This window comes from Ixodes scapularis, unplaced genomic scaffold, assembly GCF_016920785.2.
Source record: "Ixodes scapularis isolate PalLabHiFi unplaced genomic scaffold, ASM1692078v2 PGA_scaffold8__174_contigs__length_109621045, whole genome shotgun sequence".
NCBI lineage: Eukaryota > Metazoa > Arthropoda > Arachnida > Ixodida > Ixodidae > Ixodes > Ixodes scapularis.
In genome coordinates, this window is record NW_024609883.1 from 60560482 (window position 1) to 60583791 (window position 23310).

General features: G+C 45.3%; 1 protein-coding gene across 1 annotated transcript in view; it reads left to right on the forward strand.

The window, feature by feature from the left end:
• The window catches only part of LOC8032085 (HEAT repeat-containing protein 1), a 97713-nt gene that overhangs the window by 71989 nt on the left and 2414 nt on the right, over nt 1–23310 (forward strand). The window contains exons 30-40 of the mRNA XM_029986846.4: nt 2582–2722; nt 4273–4461; nt 7720–7889; nt 11961–12060; nt 12566–12721; nt 14460–14594; nt 15115–15219; nt 16354–16430; nt 18444–18541; nt 19584–19729; nt 21596–21751. Of these exons, the coding sequence (XP_029842706.2) occupies nt 2582–2722; nt 4273–4461; nt 7720–7889; nt 11961–12060; nt 12566–12721; nt 14460–14594; nt 15115–15219; nt 16354–16430; nt 18444–18541; nt 19584–19729; nt 21596–21751 (1473 nt within the window). The remainder of the gene's footprint in view (nt 1–2581; nt 2723–4272; nt 4462–7719; nt 7890–11960; nt 12061–12565; nt 12722–14459; nt 14595–15114; nt 15220–16353; nt 16431–18443; nt 18542–19583; nt 19730–21595; nt 21752–23310) is intronic.

Here is a 23310-nt window from a genome sequence, read left to right on the forward strand (position 1 = left end):
AAAAATCCTCTCGCTATATGCATATAGACCTTTTCATTTTAATAGTAGCCTCACCACCGGATAGAGGGCGCTGACGCGCTCGGTGCCATTAGGTCGCTTAAATTTGGTTGGTTTCGGTTTCAACATGACCGCGGCTATGTTGCTGTTTTACGCTGCTTTTGCTTAATTTTGTGATACGATTATTTTTCTTGTAGCACAAAACCGATGAAACGGTGGTACTGAGCCACTTTGAGGTATTTTAGCCTTAATTGCGGGTTTTCTTTTACCGACTCCTTTGATGATCTGATTATGGTCGGTTGAGAAACGCCTGACTTGATGTAGAGGGAAGTTTACCATCGTCTATGACCGGACCCGATGACACTAGCTTCCAGAAAGAACAACTAATGAGGAGACTAACACGTGAATGTAACTAAGCATATCGACAACTTGGTTAGCAATGTGCTGAATCGGCCAGAACAGATGAACTCGCGAGTTTACTTCTCACTGTTTAGTTTTCGTGGGCACCCTACCTTTAGTTAACTTCGCAGACTTAAAACATTTTGTGTAATGACGCAGATAATTTATATAAACAAGTAGTATCGCCTCGGCCTCTTTTCTTTTTTTTTTTAATTCAGTACTTGAGCACGTTTTGACAGACCGAGTAAGAAATTTCTTAAATTATCAACCATGCTAAAGTACTGATAAGCTGTATTTCACGATATTGGCCTAGAAAATAAATTATTTTATATGAACATTTGCTTACTCAAGATTTGATGTAAGTGAGGCCCATCAAACTAAATGTGGCATTTGTCTTCCGTAAAATTGGCCAAATAAAATTAAAGGGCGCAGGCGGAGAAGTACCTCGGAAAGTTTGCCTGAATTTTAGCGCTAGGCACCACTTCACGGACCTGTGTGAACAAATATTTATTTGTTTGAACAGATTCGCTTTGTAAATTTCGGCCTCGCCAGCTACAAAAAGTAAACTTTTATTCGCCATAGACAATCCTGGACTCAAATAATTGTATGCAGACGGTGTTTTTTTTGCATCAAATATTGCGGATTTTAGATACTATAAAAAAAATTACAACAACGAACGCAAAAAAAAAAAAAAATGTTGTCATTATTGCGCATGCGTTGAACGCAAATCGCGTTTTGGACTTGCAAATAGAAACAATGTTATTTCTTTGTGCACGCTATTCTAAAACTCGCTACTGTTAAGTGTCTGTGGCAGTTTCTTACGCGGGAAGTCCCAACCTTTGTGTTAAAATAAATTAAGTGGATGTCACTGGTTATCTAAATATAATCAATAAATCACTTAAATGACTGTCGAAATGGGAGCGAGCATGATATACTATTTCTTAAACTTCATAAGTAAACCGACCAACCCAATGTTTACGTCGCAAAAAAATATTGAGGACCTCATACACATGTCGGTGTGATATTATGAACAAACAAATCGCCTGATGTTGACGTACCATTATTCCTAGTGTCAGATAAAATACAAATACAAGTTAAACATTCGTTGTCTACCTGCTTCTCGAGTTTCCTTACATAACCAACTGAACCTGTTTTCAATATATTATGAATACAAAGAACGGTACTTTCAGGAAGTACAGATAGGCTCCTTGCGCTCCTTCCGATCCAAAATGCGCGATATAAATATACGCCCTTCTTACTAAGAATGTTCCTCTGCTATTAGTAAACAAACCTCACTTGCCATAAGGACCTTTAAACCCTCGTAATGTCTTATAATCGTCGAGTAGGTGTATCGGACATACAGTTTCCGAAGTAAGACAAGAAACCGTGGTGAAACGAGTCGAAGAACACGAATACAACGCATCCGCCAAGGCGCGGAGGGAAGAGCGGAACAGCAAGTTGGAACAACCTAATGGCTGCCGCTTCACGTGATTCCAAGATGGCAGCGCCTATGCGGAGAAGGATGAAAAGGTCTATATCCTTTCTTAAATCTCGAATTTGAGAAAAGAGAAAAAAGACAATCGTAAGTAGATTACTGTCAGGACATCCCGGGGACATCCCTGCATAATATCCACGGTTTAATTTTGATATTTTTAAGGTAGTGTAGATATCAACACTCACAAAATGTATGTTTTTTTTTAAACACACCAAGTGCACTTGCACCACCTCGCTTTAAATGTGCACTTTCCTCCTAAGCACGCGACTGCAATGTTTATACTCTTCGAAGTGTTGAGTCGGCAGGTGTTGCTTCCCCGCACTTCACTGCTGCTCGTTAAGAAGCACACGTAATGGGGCTACCCCACCGCAATCAACACTTAAAAAAATATGAATATCGCAGTTCATCTCGAATAACGTATAACTCGAAACTACTTTTCGAATATTCGCACAATCTTACAAGGTGAGTTTAGTTGCGGCATCTTATGCAGCATCTGCTCTCTATGATTCTACTTTTCGAATGGGAGTGACGGAGATTAATTGATTTATTTTGCTCTTTGGGCCAGCAAACTTATGGAGTGAAGTAGCGAATATGAAAACTTAAAATAAGATTTATAATGTTGTTAGGCAGTAGAGGGAAACAAGTTAACATGCATACATTTACAATGTGGGCTTTGCCGCTTCACCTCAGGTGAACGGCCTCCTCCCGAGCGGCCAGTTTGTCTCGATGGTGCGGTCCCTGATGAAGCACGACCTGGCGTCCATCCGGAGGAGTGCCATGGAAATGCTCAACGCCAAGCTCTCGGCCAAGCGGTACTTCACACCCGACGACGTGAGCCAATTCCTTCCGAGTTTCGGTGCCTGCACACTCTCTCGTTCTCAATTTAACGTGAAACGTTCTTTGTCTAGGTGTTTGGCATTTCGTGAAGCCCGGGTGAATGCGTGGCCGCGAGGCTTGTTATAGCCGGCCGTTATAGGCAAACGTCATAGAACCTCATGGAAATCGGCTGATAAAACACATTTCGCGTTAAAAGAAAGCAAAAGAAGGACGTGGCGATGCTAGACATGGCGTCACATGCCCGGAAAGCCGAGGCAGGAGGTAGTGTCCACTGCTTTTCTGATTACGGAAACATAATTTTGTGTGGAATGATTTGATGGATAAATCATAATACAGCTCCAATTTTCCTGCAAGAAAAATCTTAACTGTCTCTATCAGAATTTATGGCGTAAATGAACTCTATTTTGCTATTTTCATTTTTTCGCTTTGGAGAGGGGCAGTAGGTAAAGTGTATGACTCTAGCTAAGATTCTTTTTTTTTTTTCTGTCAAGTGACATTTGTGTAGCTATATTTCACATTGTCACAAAAGCCTTTGTAGTACAGTTTCTCTTGTGTAAGTGAGTTTTTTTTTTATATATTTCTAGCGGTCTTTTACATATCCGATTGTTTCTTCATTGTCTAAAATTTTCTTTTGGCCCTTCTTTTTTGTGAACATGCATACTTTTTCCACCTATTTTTTTATTGCTATATACTCCATTAAACCCCAGGATTACAGTGTTGTAAGAGCTGTGCTCAACGGACCAATTAACTATACCTCCCTTTCATCACCTTGTCCCACTCTGCACACGGGTATGGACGGCAGTGTCATCGCAGGACAAAAGATGTGCAGATGTATGCACAGCCAATCTAGCAAAAACGTAGCTTCTACCACTCTGTCAACTTCGGGATGAAAGGAGTACAGCTCCGCTCTGCTTCCCCGTAACTTGGCAAAAGCAAAGACTCTTGTCCCAGTGAGCCAGTTGGCGCGTTGGAAGGAGACACACGACTCCGTCTCACTAGTTTCCGCAGTGCTCTTGAAGCCACGGGTGATTGAGAGAGAGGAAAGCTGCTTTTGTACGAATTTTGAGTGACAGGCTTCAAGCTTCTCACCAACTGCTTGGATGACGCCCTCAGCCATGTACCGTCGGTAAGGGCTGTTACGTGCTCAACTCCCTTCGCTCTAATTGGTTCGAGGGGGCCGTAGCGTTTGCTAGTTTCCAAGTTACGGTGACAATTAGTGAAAGATTAAGTGCATTGAAGTAGGAACTTGAAGAAGGGAAACCTCTTCGTGAAACGTGTGTCCAATGAATCCTCCACTGTCATTTGAGTACTGTCGAGACCGCTTATAACAAAGTCGGTTATAACGAAATAGCGGCTACAGCAAAGCGATCATGATTTCCCATTCCCTTTTGCACTTCGTTATAACCGAACTGGGTTATAACGAAATAGCGGATATAGCAAAGTGATTTCCGATTCCCGTTGACTTTGTTATAACCGGTCTCGCCAGTATTTCTCTATGTTTCGTTTGTGCATCATGGGTTGTCTGGTGCTGTTGTGCCACGCAGACGGCAGCACTTTTGGAGCTGATACGTCCACTTTGCCGCGTGGCCCTGGGCAAAGGGATTCAGCCCGAAGAGTCGTCGGACGGAGGACCCAGTGCTGAAGATGTGGCACTGAACCGGCAGACGGCCCTGCTGTCGCTGAAGCTGCTCATTCGGATGCTGGGCCCAGACCACCACGCCGAGTTTGCCAAGGTCTCTGCAAATTGCCTGTCATTCTGATTTTAAAGCGGTAGCTTTATAGGGCTAACCAACCTCGGGTGCCGCACAAGCACAAAATGTGTAGGTCGGTCGGTTCATAACCGCAAAATGATCTTGGAAAAACGGCAACCAGTGCTAGGGATCGAACACCGAACAGCAGCGTAGAAGCCAAGTGCACCACTGACAGATCTGCATACCGAGCACACAGGAACGGGAGGAGCAGAAGCAGGTGGTGTGAGGAAGCGCTCGGAGAGGAGTGGAAAAGGGCAGGAAAGCGTCCTCCCCTCTCCTGGTGACCCAGAAAATTCAGAGTAAAGGCTCTGTATCCAGGTGGCGCTGAAAGGAAGCGCACGTAGCACCACGCAGAGAACATTACTAGACTAGCTCAGTTATGGAACTGCCCATAGGTGCTGCTTGCACAAGCACTACCCCCCCTAGGTGCTGCTTGCACAGGCACTTCCCCCTCTCCCCCCAAAGCTAGCATCCCGTCGTTCGACACGCCAGCTCTTTGAGGGGGTGGCTGCTATGGAGGGGGTGGCTGCTATGATAACTGCAGCATATTTATTAAATATATATGTTTCAAAGCACAGCATCTAGCTTACGTTTCACCATACTTTATGGAACACACAGTTTCGAGACGAAAATCTAGCTGGCGCTTCATATGACAGAATGCGGACTGTAGAGAGTGAGTAGGGGGGGGGGGAGGGTTCCCCCCTCCGCGAGAGATTTACTACTGAGGTAATCCAGTAACGTTGCAGTAATGTCTGTGATGTGACGTAATGAGTTTCCATGCAAAACCTTGCAATAGGCACCACCTGAACTAAGAGCATCGCCCGCTCTATAAAGCCATCGCATTCAACCACATTTGGCACAATTACCAAACATGCAGCCAGGTTTTTATGCTTCGCTTACGCCGCTCTTTGTTGCACGTGTGAATTTGATGGCGGAGTTTCTGTTTTATTGAAGTAATGTCGAGCTTTAGGCTGAACAAGCAACAAAAGGCAAAAGAAGTTCTGAAATGTTGACCATTTGAGGCGGGTCCAATCTCGCTTAAAGTGGGGACACTACCCAGAAAAAAGAAATTTCTGCAAAAAGGTTGATTTTGAAAAATGCCAGCTTTACATCCACCGACATCTAGAGAGCATTCCCAGAAAGATTCATTTGTTTACACTGCATAGGTATTTTTTTATAAATTATTTTCAGTCCAGCAGTGCTAAAAAAAAGGTAGAGGTCCGAGCACTTTGAACGCGTTTTTCTCCGTTCCTTTTTTTGGCATAAATTTAAGTTTAATAAAACAATATTTTCAGTATGAAACTATTGAGATACTTAATATTTGCGGCTTATATGCCGAAATTTTATGGAGCCGGTTACTATGAACTTAGATTTTGCATTTTCATGTTCCTTTATTATGAAAAATTGTAATTTGCAAAACTTGGTACATGAGAAGAAAAATTTTTTTTTTCATAAAATTGTTTTTATTTGAAAATCGCATATATTTTTAAATTTTTTTTTTATATGAACCGCCAACATGGGTATTCTAGCATGCATTACATCAGAAAAATATGTGGTTATCAACACCATTTTTTAACCATAGGTTCATTGAGCAGGTTCCATGCTAATTTATGCTTTATTTCGTTCTGAGGGTATAGTACCTCAAAAAATTGGTTCACAGGGCTGAAACTTTGCATGCCCACCTTCTGTATGGCTACAAACACCACCTGCAACTATAATGCCGATTGATTGAGCGGTTCAAAAGTTGTCATTAATGTGCGTGACCGAGCTTGTGCCTGACCTCTGTGGATTGTACTACTTGTGCCCTTTTAGTCGGTGTACTGAAAGGTTCGCTGCAGCTTTTGACAGGAGGAAGGTATGTTGGCGTAGCTTAAAGTTCAGGTTGTACCATGTAGACTGTTTCCGTTTTGTACGCCGAGTGTTGGAAGCAGAAACAAAACGTTACTGTCCTCGCATAGTTTCTGGAATGTGACAAATCCCATAGATTTGTCATAAACCAGCTACAAATATCTTAATGTAAAAAATTGCGTGTTTGTGGACTTGGTATGCAGGGTGTTTTTTGTTTTAAGCTGTACAGATTTATTTCAAAAGACCCGTGGAAGCCACACTTATGCGGTTTGTGCAGGTGTGTTATGCGGCAAGGGGGACATAATATAGGTGGCTAATCGTAATTTAGTTGGCTAATTAACTATAATTTGTTCATTACCTTTCTAATTAGTGAAAATAGACATGGTTTTAATTAGAAACTTGCTGAGCATCACCAAAACCACTAAATCAACTCGTTTTAGAAAGTTATAAGGCTATAGCAGTATAATTTACGGCGCTCTGAAAAAACGCTCATTTTGGTTGCGTTTCTAGGTTTCGGTTTCTTATATCTTTGCACCCGTGGTCCCGCTACCCGGCGGTCGTGGGGCAAAGCCACTGCCTCGCGCCTCTCGCAGGATGGAGGGAAGTATTGCACATGTGTGTTGCGCGTCTCGGTTACTTGGGAGCAGGATCGCGGGTGCAGAGACGTGCTCCGATAAGTTATTTATGATATTCTGTTATGCAGAAATCGAAACAAAACACAAATGTAGTCTAGGCTGATAGAGACACCAGGGAAGGAGCCTCCAGGAAGCCTCAAAAGTATCCGCCTACGTTTCGCAGGAGACTCGACTTCTTGAGGACCAAAGTTACAGGAACGTGTTGACAGGGTGGCAAGTTTGTTGCTCCTCTACAAATTTAATTTAAAAGTTTAACCCCTGAAAACTGCTCTCTCTAAATACGTCGCCTAGAAAGAAGTCGAGTTCTTTTTACGCAGGGCGCACAAATAAACTGTGCATCACCAAACGCTCGGTCAACACCCCAAATGTAGCGCCACCAGTCTGGACCAGATGCCAATGTTTCAAAGCTTGTCATTATCTCGCCCAAAAGCTACAAGCGATTTTCGCGAATTCCCTACAAGAAAGTGGGCCCCATTTATTAGTGGATGACGCCATTCGTCCCCATCGCGAGCTCCGTCAGCCACCTTTTTTCTCGTCGAAAATTTCCGTAAATCGCTCGTAACTTTTTAGTCGGGTAATGTCCACCCGTAGAACTCTGACCCCTGGTCCAGACCACTGGCGCTATCTGTGGGGCCGAGATTGAATGTTCGGCGTTGCGCAGTTTGCTTTTGCGTCGAAACAAACGCCATAACTTTTTTTTTCGAGACTCGCCCCGTACAGTCGGCATTTATTCCCTCTCGTGTTTTGGGGTGTCCAGGTGTATGACGTTGTGGTGGAGCTCCTGGGAGCGGAGGACCTGAACTCGGTGCTGCGGAGCAGCGCCCTCCTCTGCCTCGCCGAGCTGTGCCACAGCATGCCCACTGCCACCATCGTCCATTTCGGCCGTCTCATACCGCTCTTCCTCGACGTGCTCCAAGACAGGGACAGGTGAGTTCACCACGGGGACGGTTCTGTCACGTGCGGGCGAGCCTTTGCACAGTAGAGCTGGTTCGGTGGTTTAACGTAGAATATGTTCAAGGGCTATATTTTGTGCATCCCACGAGAGCCGAGGCCATCGCACGAGAGCCGAGGCAGCATAAAGTGTAAATTACAACGCGAGAAAGCAGATAGAAGCCATGCTTAGTCGTAGTTAATTCTGCTTAATTGTAATTCTGCATAATTAATGGTAATTAGCTAGATAAAACTAGTGGCACAGCGGAAATCGGAGCCCGGACCGTGCGGGAACACAGCTCAACGTCTGCTCGTTGCTGCAAAGAGAACAATGGCGTTAGCAGCTGGCCTAATGACTAGGGGTAGCCTACTGCAGCAGGTTACAGTAGGTGCGCGCAGGTGACTCCCCAACGACGAAGCTCAGCTTTGTGGTTTGGGAGCCACCACAAAGCTGGTGCCACAATGTCCCGGGTCCCGAATAAATTCAGGATTGTGTCGGTCGTTCTGATTAACCCAAGGAGCCCACAAGCATGTTGTGCTTGCAGTGCATCGGAAACAGCCCGAAACTTCCTCCGACCGAGCATTGCAAACCGTAACGCTATATCAAATATCAAAGGATATTTCCTTTGAAGTGAAGTTTTTCTGTGGTGAAGTTTCATTGTAGGAGCAAAGTTGAGGGAACTTCTTAGGCTCTTTGCAGTTTACTTGCGTGCGGTTCTTTTGTAAGTGGGTTTGGTTGTGTACACTATTTTAAGACAAGCCTGCGGAACAAGCACTAATTGACAGCAAGAATGAGATTGTTGGAAATATTGAAAATGAATCGTTCACTCTTGGTTTATTTTTGGACTTAAGAAAAGCATCTGATTTTGTGCAACACAACATTCTGTTAAAAAAGCTTGAGTGTATAAAGAGTTACACTAAGACTAACGAAAAGATAATTTTGTATCGTTATCAATATGTGTCTGTAAATGGCCATTCATTTAATAAAGTGAAAACGTGACAAGGCGTTTCTCAAGGCTTAATTTGGGGGCCTCTATTACTCCTCGTATATTTTAATGACATTGCGGCAATATCAGGTTCTTCTGAACTAATAGTGTATGCAGATGACAGAGGGCTGACGCGCCGAAAAAGTGCATAGAAAAAAGTTAGATGATGAGTACCTTTCAAAATTATCAAAATGGTTACAAGTGTATGCATTTAAACACTACAATTGAAACTAAGTATATAACTAGCAAACCAGTAAATAAGCAAGACTACAGTTTTATTAAATTAATATTTGAAGGCACTTTGTTGGAGTTAGTGGTAGAACAAATTTTGGGGTTTATGGTTTACTGAAGATCTTTTATGGAGTTGTCATCAGGGGCTCCGGAACCGGGGAGGCAGGGGGGGCGTCGGCCCCCCTCATGTTTTTTTCGTAGGGGTCATGCCCCCCACCGACTCTGAAGGCTGACCCACAACCCTCCCTTAATGTAGTCAGAGCAACATGCTACAGCGCCTTCCAAGCTTGAAGCGGAATAAGAAAGGACAGCGACGTTTTGTCTGAACAAGAATTGGTAGTAAAGCTGATACCCTTGTTAAGTGCTGGAGTAAAGTTTCTTCTGAGCCAGCCTTGAGGCGCGCGTATTGGTCACATCTTAATCACTCACAGCAGGACGGGGACAGCTTAGGAAAGGCACCTTTCTACCATTCCTTGTCATCGGAAAGGATGGCGGGAAGGAGGCCTCCCTCCGGCTCTGGATAAGCCTCCCCAAACGCAAAACCTCTTGCCCGCGAGAGATTGGTCTCTGGCAGAGCGCTTCGACAAACAGCAGTCCGGAGCATATGTCCTTGGAGGGACTGCACACTCTCTTTGACGAGTTTTGCTTGAGATCGGCTCTTTCAAGAGCCGCCTCGGTGGCTCCGAGGCGAGAGCGCCGGCTTACGGTTCCCCAGGTGGCGGGTTCGAATCCCGACTGAGGTGCCCGCAATATGACGGAGGCTTATTGCGGAGAAGGCGCCGTGTAACCGAGCTTTCGGTTGCACGTCAAAAGATCCCCAGGTGGTCGAAATTAATCCTCAGTCCTCCGCTGGGGCGTGCCAGATGCCCGTCATAGGTTTGGCACGTAAAACCCCCAAATTTGACTTTGACTTTGGCTCTTTCAAGCTCGGCCATGCCAATACCGTGCCAATTAAGCGCACTGATCCCATAATGGCCGGAGAGGGTTCAGAGCTGGCCTAGCATGGGCGGCGCCCCTTGAAGTTTCTGCACGACGTCTATACTCGTTTTCACCTCAGGAAAAAAGGACGTTTTGCGGATTGTTCATTCGCCGCGCGAAGTACTGTCGAGACCGGCTATAACGAAGTCAACGGGAATCGGAAATCACTTCGCTATATCCGCTATATCGATATAACCGACTTCGTTTATAACGAAGTGCAAAAGGGAATGGGAAATTGTGATCGCTTCGCTGTAGCCGCCATTTCGTTATAACCGACTTCGTTATAACCGGTCTCGACTGTAGTTCATACAATATTTGCTTGTCAGAGGAAGAAGCGATACTTTTGGGGTTTGAAACGTGTACGTCTTGATAAGATAACATATATCTGATCTAAAATGCACTTACACATATCTTGATTCACTATATAAAGGGGAAAATTAGTAATGTTCTGCGAGAAGCCAAACTTTTTTTTACTATGGTTCTTGAGGTGAAAACGGGTATAGTAGATGCGAAAAGCATTTCTGCCATCCGTCAATCATTTTCGTACTTTTGTTCGGTGTGACAGAAGAGGTCACGGAAACGCTCTTGCGTGCTAGAGATTTTGAAGACCTCTTTTTGTTACTCCGAAAAGATTTCGGCTAAACAAAGGTCGCTTCCTCCATTTCGGTTTTTCCGCACGTACGATCTTCAAAGTTGGGGGGGATCTGCACTGCAAGGATCTGAGCCTTGACCCCCGCACCCCTGATCAGAATTGACTTCCGGAGCCCCTGGTTGTCATGTAAACAAACTAAAAGCTGATTTTTCTTGGGTGATGAAGCATTTATAAAACATAAAATTTTATACCTACCTTGTTAAAACAAACGTATTCTCCCATATTTTACTCCATAATTAATTATGTTTTGGGGAACAATGACAATGGTGAACTATAATAAACTTATTTACGACAAGGAAAGAGGGACATTGAAGACAAACAGACAAGACAGGCTTTCGACTATCAACTTATCCTTAGAAAAAAAAACTTCTACGAAAATGTTAAAATTATAAAGGAGATACCAGAAATTCAAGGACACAGCTACTCTTCACCAAATGTAAAACACTTAAGGCAGACCAAGTAGATTACTTCAGACTTTTAGAGTGGATACATAAAAACAGACTTCACACCACACCAAGAGACAGCCCGAGTGCATATTCGATTGAAAACCCAAAGCGAAGGATGCCGGCAATAAGAACCAACTATGGCCGACAAACGTGAAGTTTTGAAACAACTAAAACTCTGAATAGTAGAACAGATCTAAACATTAAATTTGATAAAGAGTTTCCTACTTTTAAAAAGGCTTGCAGAAGGTTCCTGGTTGGCAGTGAAATTGCATTTTCGTCTGGATAGTGTATTGCACCAAGAACATGGTCCGTATAAATACCTAGCCAATTTCAAAGAAATATATTTTCATTGTTATGTCACCTGAATATGCTGTTGCTTGCAAGTCAAAGATTGTGTTCTAGTTCTTTTTGTTTGGTTCTTAGTTTTTGCACGGTTAACATTTACTGAAGTTTATAGTGTTTTTACCTAGTGAATGTTCTGTTGTTTGTTTCCCGTTCTTCGACTTTTTTTAAAAATTGTGTCATGTTTTGTGGACTTTTTCTTATGTAACTATCTTTAGCTGCTGAGCTTTAGGGGGGCAGAGTCTTTGTCGGGCGCCACACCATTATCTCTCCCCCTACTGTGTAAGCCCGCGAAACAAATTTTTAAAAAACTTGCAGTTTAGTTGATATTTTTGAGTGGTGTTCTTTACTGCTGGTGTATGGATGCAGTTCCTGTGGTGGTGCCATTCACATGCTGTTTTTTGTGTTTTCGTCCTTCGATACCCGTGAACAGGCCAGAGCTTGTGACCCTGGCTGTGGTGACTGCGCTTCACCGTCTTGTTGAGAGTCTGTCACCGTTCCTGAGTGCCTACTTGACGGTCATCATTGTCGAGGTTTGTCTATGGCATGGCCAACTACCGTTTGCGTAAAGCTTGTTAGATGGTTAAGATGTGCTTTTTCTTGACTAGCGACGAAATTTATTTTGTTTTTCTGGATCGGCACGTTTGTGCTCACCAATGACTGAAGGACACTTTTAGCAATAGAGTGCTTGGAAAGGACTATGTATGATAGAATCAAGTGCAAGACGAATTGATTCATTAGAGACCTAACCTGTAAATCTTTCCAAAATTTAGTTGCGTTACCTTCATACCTTCACTGCCGACTTTATTCGGAGCAAGTGAGTAGTAGCTTAATTGGTTACCCTTTGGCACTATCGTAAGTTTCATAACTTTAGCATGGCGGTGTTTGAACGTTGTATGCAATGTTATTTATTCAGGACTGTACCGTGCACCAGTCCTTAGATTCTCACATGTATTTATTTCATCTTGTCCAAATATTTGTAATGAGTCCTGTTTCTTCGTAGAACAGTTCAAAGAAAGACGGTGTTCTTTCTCTTAGGTTTGTTCGTTGTACGCCAACATCGTCGACGGCGGCACTCACGCGGCAGCCATCAGGCAGCGTCTGGACGCCGTGTCTGCGCACCTGGGACAAAACGTCCCACTTCGCGTCCTGGTTCCCACCATAGAGGACTCATTTGCGTCCTTGGACAACACCGTGAGTTTTCCCGCAGCACAAGATTCTCTTTGCTACTTCGCACGTCCGTGCTTGGTCGAGGAGAAGGCAGTTTCGCCGCGCTACATGCGTGCCGTGGTGTGAAGCCGCCTCTGGACTTGGTGGGAGCTGAATATTAATTTAGCCAGGTAGGGCGGTTATCATGTTGTTCGAGACTTCAAATACTGAGAAAGGTTTCAGAATGATTATTTACTCTTTGAGCTCATTGTTGTTAAGCAAATTGTCGCAAAATATTGAGCAAGCAGCGCTCGTGCAAAATTTGTAGATATTCACAAAAAAAGTTAGGATGTGCATTTGTTAGGCACAAGAGCAGAAAACCAGGAGGCTACATGCTAGTGTAGGTCTTTTTTGTCCCATGAGCGGTATAGGAGCAGTATAGGGGTCTGGCAGAACCTCATCTTGAAAGCAGCCACAACGGTCTTGTCAAACATACTTTGTACCGGCGCCCTTGCATCAAGCTTCACCGCTTTGCACTGTCATCTTGAGGAAGCGGCTCTTACAAAAGAATGTCCGGCTTTGCTCGGGGGGACTCGGGAGTGTGCTGGGGCAAGTGCTCGACACGAAACGTTTCAAAAGTAAAGAATGAATGCCTATTGGAACGCAAGCGCGTGTTGGGTGTTTTAGGATAGTTTGGTTACCGTGCTGCCTCGAGCCTCACTAAGCAGATGATGCGTGCTTCCGACAAGCTCTACATCTTCACTCTGCATGATGGGCAACAGATGTGCACACTGCGCTAGCGTTCAGCGACAGTTCTCCCTTTTGAAGCAGCATTTCCAGAAAACATATCCTAACTTTTTTAATACTACAGTCAAATCTCGATGTAACGAAGTCTCTAAAATTCGGAATTTACTTCGTTACATTGAAATTTTGCTACATAGAAATTCGGGGCTAATGCTAAAGAAGGTTTTCACAAATGTTTCTCGGGTGCACAGAACTCACCGAGGACGTCTTTATTTCGGTTGAAAGTAGTATGTCACCTTTTTCTGGAACACTCTTGGCATTATTATTGGCATCACACAATGTTCGCATAGCCAGATGGCCTGCATCGCGTCTTCGTCTTGCTGCGTGCTTGCGAACCGCCTCAAGACATTGATTGCGTCCACCACTTCACGGTTACTGGGCACATCGCAGGTGTCTTGCTCCTCGGGCTTGATGTCGTCCCCGTCTTGCGAGTTCCCACGAACATCGTTAGCTATTGCCTCGTCGGTCAGCTCCTCCGTCGCATATGACAGCAGAGTCGGCGTATAGAAAGTCGTCGAGGTCGACGTTGTGAGGGGTGGCTTCATCGCCTTCAAGGCTCCATCGCCCAGGGCAACGAGAAATGCACGCTTTCAGTTAGGCCTCGAAAAGAACTACGCAGTGCGAACGAAGCCGACGAGAGAAACGGCGGCGGCTCTAGTGTCCTTCAGTGGCCGTTCTGTGCACTCCACTCGTCAGATTCGGCCCATTTCACCCTTTGCATTTTATTGGGGGCCCGTTTCAGCGCATGTGCTTCCCAAAATCTCCTTTGAGACCCAGAAGTCTGTGCCGAATGGTCCGTAAAACTAGAAATTTCAGCAAACGGGACTTCGTTACATAGAGGTCAAAAATACATGGCGTGCATACACTTGCGGTTAGAAAAGGTTATGTACTTCGTTACATCGAGAGTTTCGTTACGTAGAAGTTTGTTACGTCGAGGTTTGACTGTATTAACGTTTTCGGTTTTTTTTTTTATTGCAAGGTTGCAGTGGGGCACCTGATGACCATCCTGAACCATCTGATCTCTTCAGTGGAGAAGTCGGACCTCAAGGGGCACCTACCGCAGCTGCAGGAATTGGTGATCAAACTCCTCAGCTACAGGATGACTCATACAGAGGTAAAATCAAAATGGCATTTGCGAGAGAGTACCTTCTCTCTCGGGAGATTGTGTTCTGCTCATTGGAGGATACATACTAACCAACTCGCCATACAGTCACATCTGGTTAATTTGAACACGTCCATTCTACCAAAAAAAAAACATCCATGATGTGAGTCGTTCGTAATTATGAGACAAAAATGTGCACATTATCCAGTTCACCTTGTAACATTTTGTTCATATAGCTGAGTATTTGTGTTAATGGGGTTCATAGTAACATAAAGTGACTACAACAAACTTTCACCATACAGGAAAAGATGTGCGGTGTAACCATCTGGAGTTTTAGAGAGCCTACCGGTTGAAATTTCAACACGAAGAAGCACAGGTGTCACATACGTGTTCTCCGCGTCGCGAGGATCCTTTGGTTAGCGAGTTGGCTCACAGAGAGTACATAAATGTTTACTTCGGGTTAATTTTTACTATCAAGTGTGCGGCGTCTGTCGTTTAAGGTGTTAAGTTCTTTTGTTTCGTTTGTTTTCAGTTGCCAGCGGAAGACGTGGACGCGGTTGAGGACAATGTCGTGGGCGTCGTGACCTCGCTTTCGTTCAAGCTCTCTGAAGTCACCTTCCGTCCATTCTTCTACAGAGTAAGTGCTCCGTCCAGTTATTCATTTGTTTGTTTCATAATGAACACGTGAAGACTAGAAGGCGAAGTGAAGTTGGCAACCTTGGCGGCCAAATTTATTTATTGTTGGCGAAGGCGGTGTCTGAGTTTCGTTTGGAAGAAAAGCTACGGCATTACTTTAGAGGGCCTGGGTTCCCTTGCCTTTTGATCTCGAGAAACCCCATTGCTCTCGATTGACGGCTGGGGAACCCAATCTCGGCACTGATGCAATAAAGCAGTGCAGAAGCCTACAGGTTTTCAAAACTGATTCAGATGCTGTGGAGTGATTTACTCATAGTTATGCATCAGTGGGTTTCTCAAACCTTCAGAAAATGTTCAAGTTGGAAAAAGAAAGATGTGCTTTGCTTTTGGGAGTGACTTTGGAGGAAATTTGGGAACTCGTGGAACACCTGAGGGTACTCTGGGAAACCCCCGGATTCCCAGGTATGCATGTTGCAGGAGAAGCGCTAAAGTAGACTCGCTCACCCTCACATTCACACTCACACCAGAAAAACGGTCACTCACGTCGCGCTGACTTTCAAGTCAAATTGTATTTTCGTCTTCTTTCGTTTTTCTTTTACCCGTATCAAATGTCATCTCACTTCGTTCTCTTCTTTACAAAACCATTAGCAATGTCTATCGCACATTACCTTTGAGAATCTAGATATAACAATTCTTTTTCCGTAAGCGTTATGGATGGACTACTAACACAGGTGTCACTCCTTTTTACGGAAAAAGAATTGTTATATCTAGATTCTCGAAGGTAATGTGCGATAGACATTTGCTAATGGTTTTGTAAAGAAGAGAACGAAGTGAGATGACATTTGATACGGGTAAAAGAAAAACGAAAGAAGACGAAAATACAATTTGAGTTGAAAGTCAGCGCGACGTGAGTGACCGTTTTTCTGGTGTGAGTGTGAGTGTGAATCTGAGGGTGAGCGAGTCTACTTTAGCGCTTCTCCTGCAACATGTATATCCAACTCGCCCAAGCATCCATCCTAGGTATGCAGTTTGAGAACTCGTGTTGTATGGGAATGCTGACTAACAATGCAAACCTGACAAAGATGATCCAGTGTGCGTGAAATCAGACTGAAGGACCCTTCCGCTGACTTTGCAGATCTTCAACTGGGTCACGGTTCCAGAAGACGATCGGCTCAAGGACAGGGTACTGACGTTCTACCACCTCACCGAAAGGTAATAGTAATGCAGTCAACTCCACTCATAGTCACGATTATGGCGAGGGAGCTACTACACTTCGTTTGCCCCTAACCCGGCGGCGAGGTGGAAAGGTCCAAGCTCGCTGGGCCAATCTCATGCCCGTCTTTTGCCACACGATTATGTCCCAGCCCACACCCATGCACAGAGTGCAAGTCAGGTGACGAGAGGGAGACGGGTCATTGGTCCGACAAGCGCGTAGCTTCCCCCACACTCTCAGCTTAGGGGTAAATGGAGTGTCGAGGCGTGTGAACCGCGGGCGCCGCCACACGCGTGGCCGTGACCTTAGCTACACAAACAACAAAATGCGAAAATAAAAAAAAAAGTAAAAAAAAAAACGCAAGAGCGGATGTGCAAGAAAAAAAAACTTTATTTATAGGAAAAAGTCTAGTGAACAACACCAAAAAATGACCGTATCTCCATGTGGTGAATGATGTTGATTGGGGCGAAGCTCTGGTGGTGCTGATGATACTGATTTTGTTGTTCATAGGTAGTGCTGATGGTGCTGATTTTTTTTTTATTGCTCATAGGTAGTGCTGAGTTCCGGGTTGCGTTTCGACTTTATTATTACTGCTTTATGGTCTGTGAAATGCAGGGCCAGTGGTTCTTCTAGCGGATCAGCTTGGATCCGCTAGAAGCCGTGGGAACGCATCTCTACCGTTCTGTCCACGTCAGAAAGAGAATGTGTGGTATGGATCGTGGTTATATACGCAGTTGAGCATGCAGCACCTTCTCGTCCATAAACGTTGAGCCAATGCATGCAAAGTTTAATGCGATTATATACGCACTTGACCGCAGCATCCTCTCCTGTATAGACGTTGAGCGGCTACATGCGACGTTTCATCCATGACATCTCCAGCTCTTGAGTTAATACCACATCTCAGAGTTCCCTACTCGTCTCGCAGTCGTGGCCGAGTGGTTAAGGCGATAGACTAGAAATCCATTGGGGTCTCCCCGCACAGGTTCGAATCCTGTCGACTGCACAAACATTTTTTCTTTTTATGTGAGCACGAATGCCGGACGGACGGACAAGGCTAGACCCTAAGGAGCTTCGCCCGTAAAAATAAAAAAGGCTAAATTGACAGCCAAAAGAAAAAACAGCAAAGCAAAAACTGCTAAAGAAAAAGGTATACAAAGACAAACGAGGCATCCAAAGTGTGAATGCACAACCGTTGTCGCCACGTTCAACTAGCCAGCGACGTTTCTCGGTTTTTTCATTTGACAGCTGAGGAGTCGCGGCAGTGTATCATTTTTTCTCTTCTGCCTCTTTGCGCCTTTCGCTGTACATGGCCAGTTATTTATCCTCGGCACGCGCAAACCGTGCTGCGACGACAATTTTTGGGGAAAGCCTCCCTACCAGGAGTGGGGTGCGCAGTTCAATGTATCGAACTGCGCTGCTGGTGAAGTTCCATACAGACACACGAGGTGCCTATATTTTGAGATGGCATTTTCAAGGGGATGTTTTGATTGTCTGAAATAGACACTATATCTAAATGCCCGGGTTTGACATAATCGGGCTCGACGGTTGTTGTTACTTGTATGATTTTACTGCGGAGCTGTTAAGGGCTAGTTTCCCTGGGATCATGTCCGTCAGCGAACAAATGAGGACACGGGACTCTGGACAGCTGCCGCCATCTATGAGCGACAACCTATCGAGCCTTTCCACTTTGGCTTGCCAGCTTGCAGCCGGCCATTACTTCATTCCCACCATAGTACAGCTTCGCTGGTCTTCCTTCTTCACCAGAGTGAAAAGGCTGAAAGTTTTTTTTATTAAATCCTCAGTAAAGAGTCGTCGCTTGTCCTTGCTTAGTTCCTTATTCTCTGTCTTCGTTCGTTTGCACGCCGTTTTGCTTTTTGATGATGGTCCCTCTTGCCCTTATCCACTTATAGGCGAACATTGTTTTCGCAGTGCCGCACTGTTTCCGCGTAATCAGCTTAGATCCTGAGTGATTAGTACTGGGGTTGAGAATGACACATGTGTTTTGGTTCCAGGCTGTCGGAGACCCTCAAGAGCCTCTTCGTTCTGTTTGCGAGCGTCTTCACAAAACACGCAGCCGATGTCCTGGCCGAGACCAACAGCTCTAAGACAGGTTTGCTGTCTTTTTATGCGTTTCTGTGCAGTAGACTTTGCAGTGCCTGCCCGCGATAAGGCACCCCACTGCCGATGCTGTGTAGCAGAGTGATGCCAAATGGGTATGTCTTTTCGTGGTTAAAAAAACAAAACGAAAGCAATAGCCGTAGCACGGTCGCGCTGTGCGGGTGGAGTAGTGCCGTCTCATACCTAGGGATGGAGGTGCGCCGTGGGTAATTCTCGTAGCCATCGTGGCTGGCATTGCGAATCCCGCCGACGACCGCCACCAGTGCTCCGTGAAGTAAGTGGGTAAGCGCAGTGGAAGTTTCTAAAAGCATCCAACATTACACGTAGTAACTGGTTACTGCCAAAGTGGAATTTCGCATAACGCGAGTAACGTTTGAAAACAAGTGTTTGAAGCAGACAACACAAAAGACTCCTTTTGTCGCGTCTTTAGTGGCGGGATGCTGGGGCTCCCCTCTCTTCTCTCTCTTTGCTGCGCGGCCGACTGGAAAACTTGACTATGGCCTCGTCCCAATAGCGGAGACAATGGTTTTTCCGTAGCGGCGACGATGGCTCGAGAGGTTGAAATCCCTGCAATGTGTCGCCTGTACAAACCAACTTGTACAAACCAAATTTTATGAGGTCTTGGCAGATGATAGCTCTTTCTTGGAACAGTTAAGAACGAGTTAGTTTGACAAGGTCCTGGTGCCAACGAGTGGCCACACGACAGCCATCGGTAACGACATTTTTTGTTGTCCTCACGAAGCCCGATAGGAAGCACTTCCATTGTGTAACACCTTACCTATGTTAGTATTGTGTTACGTGTAAATCGATAAATAAGTAGTCCCTGGATTGCCTAGAATAGCTCAGAAATGCTTTTTCTTTTTTCTTCTTTTTTTTTACTTTCTTTACAAGTTTGCAAGCAGCCACGCTTCAAAAGATAGTCTGGTAACCTCGAACACGCCTTAGCAAGGCTGGACTATCAAACAATCTACACACGCCAGCGGCGGGACACCTAGAGGTCGTACCTACAATTGCGCGTTTGCTGCATTCTTCAGAGGAGACGTTCTTTGAGGATGAGTCCAAGTGCTGCCAGCTTCTCAAGCACCTCTTGGGCACGCTGACCAACTGCTTCAAGCATGGAGGACAGGGCTTCCTGATCCGCGAGAGGTCGGCCGTCTTCCTCAAGCCCCTCATAGACCAGGTACGAAGCCATTTGGCTTTGGATTGGCTCTGGGTGACATCCGCCGGCAGAAATGGTGGTGCGTACGTGCTGGCAGATGACCTTAATATTGCTCGCATAAATAATTGAAATTTTTATTTTCCTGGTTCATAACCAATAAAATCAACTCTTGCTTTTTTTTTTTTTCTTTGTTTAAATATTGGTTGTTTTTGTTTTTTTTTACATGTTATTATTTTTCAGTATAGCCACTCCAGCAATGACCTCGAGCAAAGACCATTTGCTCGAATAAACAGGGAAGATACGAGTTGTTATTTAGATGTATGATTGCAGGCCTTTGTTTTGTTTGTCTATGTTATTTGCCAGAAGGCATGCTATGTGTTCAGTGTCCGCACACGTAAATGCAATTACTGAAAGGAAAACAATGTTGTGCCCCTTTCGTGAAATGTTCCGTAGGAACCGCACAGTGTTCTGGCCGTGTTTCACAATCACCGTCAGTGCAAGGTCATCGGGCAGCTATGACTCAAGTTCTCCGACATTTTTGCGCTCTCTTTTACGATTAAACGAAACAAAATGTACCAAGCCGGCACCACGGCAAAATATACAAAGATAGCAACGACGCAAGGTTGGAAATTCCCTTAATATTTGCATTACGCGACCATGTTGCAAATCACGTTGCATGGCAGTTGCTTGTGACTGCTCATAACTGGATGACACTCTGCTTCCAACTGTTGGATAGCTCAGGCCTACTTCCGGTCTGCATACATTTCCCAAACCAGGCAGCAGGTATTGCAGTTGTAGCGTGTTCGATGTTGAGAACATTTTCAGCTAAGAACGAATTTGGTTGCACCATCTCTTCTGTCTTCAACATTGAACACACCACATTGTAGCTTGTTCGATGCACCCACCAATACGACACCGGCACAAACGTTTCAGGATCTCCTGCTAGCTGACATTCGCGAAAGGTCGTTGTCCCGTTTTAGTTGGTTTCGTTCTAAAGTAAATGTGTATCGTTACGTCCTTTGACTGTGTTGGTTCGTCCCCAACGTGCACACGAGAGCAGTCAGGAACACAACGCAGTATTTGCAACATCAAATATATGCACTGTCTATGAGAAGGTGTCAATTTATAACGTTTTCAGAATTATTTCAACATGGCAAAAGAATTAGAAAATATTTACAAACCAGAAGTAGGCAAGGCCACCCGACAGAAGGCACCACCGTGTCGTGTCGTCTAAAGCCCTCGGACGCGTTTGCCTCACGAGTAGCGCCGTGCAACCGTCTGAAGGAAATGGCGACGCAGCACTCGCTCGTGACACTTGTATGGTGCATTTGCGCAACAGCGGTCATTGGGTGCTTATAAGGGACGTGCATCGAGAATTTTATTGCGGAGCTTTAATCCTGTCGTAAGCAGTCGCAAGCAGGTGCGATGCAGTTGGCCAGACTCAACTGCGAATGTGTGAACCAGCCTTTACATTTGCCCTCTCGACAAGAAACTGCACGCTTTAATAGACCACTTTTGAAAGTCTGCCTCTACACCCTGTTCAGAGCCAAGTCCGACGCTCTGACGGCAGCACTATGCAGCTTCTGCGCACCAAGAAAAGCAAACGTCTTCAAAAGTGTGGGGCGAAAAACGGGGCCAGTTGATTTTAGCAAGTCGGTCCTCGTACGTCGCCTTCGGTTCACAAGGTCGAGGGCACTCGAAGTTACGTTGTCTCGTTCTCCCATCGCCGCCCGCTCTCAAGACTGCCGCTAGATTGCTCAGATTTTTTTAAGGGTCTGTTTGACACTGCTTTTTGCATGCACTAGCAGCTGTCTCAAATGAGAGTAGTCCATCTTTTAAGTGTGTTCCGATCGCGGGTTAATATTTGATCTGTCGCGACCCTTGCAGCTCGAGAACGTCCTCGGCGGAGAGGAGGTCTGCAGGGAGCGCGCCGAGGAGACGCTGGTGCCGTGCTTGGCATATTTCGCGGCCGGCTGCGATGACTCGTCTCGCAAGGAGTGGCACCAGAAGCTGCTCTGCCAGATGAGGCACTCTTCCACGAAGGTACTACTGGTACTGCGCACTCCTCTCGCGGCTTTGGGGTACCCAGTCGCTAAACGAGCTGCACTTAGGGCAACGACACTTCGACCACGGCGGTGCGCATAGAATCCAGCGTTGACGGTCGACGCTGGGTTTGGTCAACGCGCCCGACCAAACGTGCGAGAAGCGCTTTCCAGCGTCGGACTTGCCGGAGCGACTCACGACTGAGTGAAATGATACCGTAACGATCTCCTGACACTGAGTGTACCACTCGAAGTAGACATGTTTGAAGCGCACATGTGCATGAAGCAGATGCACTCCGAATGTGCTCGAGATACGTCTGCAGATACTTCCGTCGTTCTGTCTAAAGCGAGTACTGTGTCTTTTTATGATGTAGGAGCGGCGTGATTGTGGCTGGGATACAAGAAGCACCTTGAATCCCAGCCTCACTGGTACAATATCCGAAAATACGAGTCTCGCGAGAGATTTGCCGGGACATTTCTTCTGGGGAAGTCCACAGAAATGCACTAATGGATGTACGTCGAATAGTGTTTTCATCTACCGCTGTGAAACGACATTGAAAGTTGCGTCGGCAACTATTCGGCGTGTGTTATGCCTTATTTCGTATGTCTCGCGTAAATGACCGCAGATGTTGATATGAATGCAGACCCTGATCTCATGCTTACTGTATAATGCCTTTCCCGCAATTTCTTTTTGCAAATCCCTGGTTACTTTTTTACACCTTTTTATTGACATTGTTTTACATGTTGTTGACGTAAAATAGATGCCTTTAAATGCCAGTTTTGTTGGAGTCAAATACTAAGTTTCAATGCATTTTGTCAAACTTGCTTGCTGAAAGTCGCTGACAAAAACGAGAGGCCCCCAGTGACGGGGAACCTGTTTTGAGGATTCAATCGTGCTCGTCAGTCTTTTCGGAGAGTTCGGCGTTAATCTCATCTCGCGGGCGTCGACTTCTAGTGTATACTTAGCTGGCACGCCAAAGAAAAAGCCTAACTTGACACAAGCTTGGCTATCCTATATGCGTAGCTTGGTGATTATGTTTTTGTTCCAGTGCGTCATTTAGTTCCGGAGTGCCTTTGTCTGGCGTTTATGGCTTTTCTCTGGCTTGCCAAAAAAAACTGCCGAAGTGCCAGACTCGAACCAAAGATGCCACGCACAAACCGAAGAACAAGCAGTGAAAGCTAGATCTGGCATTTGTTCGGCAACTTGAGGTCCAAAGTTGCCGCACAAAGACCGAACAACCAGGAGCACAGCCCAACCCTGGCAGTCTTTTTCGGGCTTTGCGAGAGCATAAAACATCCCAGACTAAAATTAAATTTTGGCCCAAAGAACTGAGCTACCAGGCTAGTGTCGTTTTATACCAAGAGGTGCCCCGCCCCAAAAGATAACCCACCCATAATTTTGGCATGATTTGCTAGTTTCTTCGAAGCACCGAAAGATAGCTTATTTCTAGCCATGGCAGGGCCATGGCCAATGGCAGCCTTGGCAGAAGTGGTGTTAGTTAGGCACAGCGGCAGATAAGCGAACATTGCCGACTGGGAACGACGGTCGAATTCGGTTGA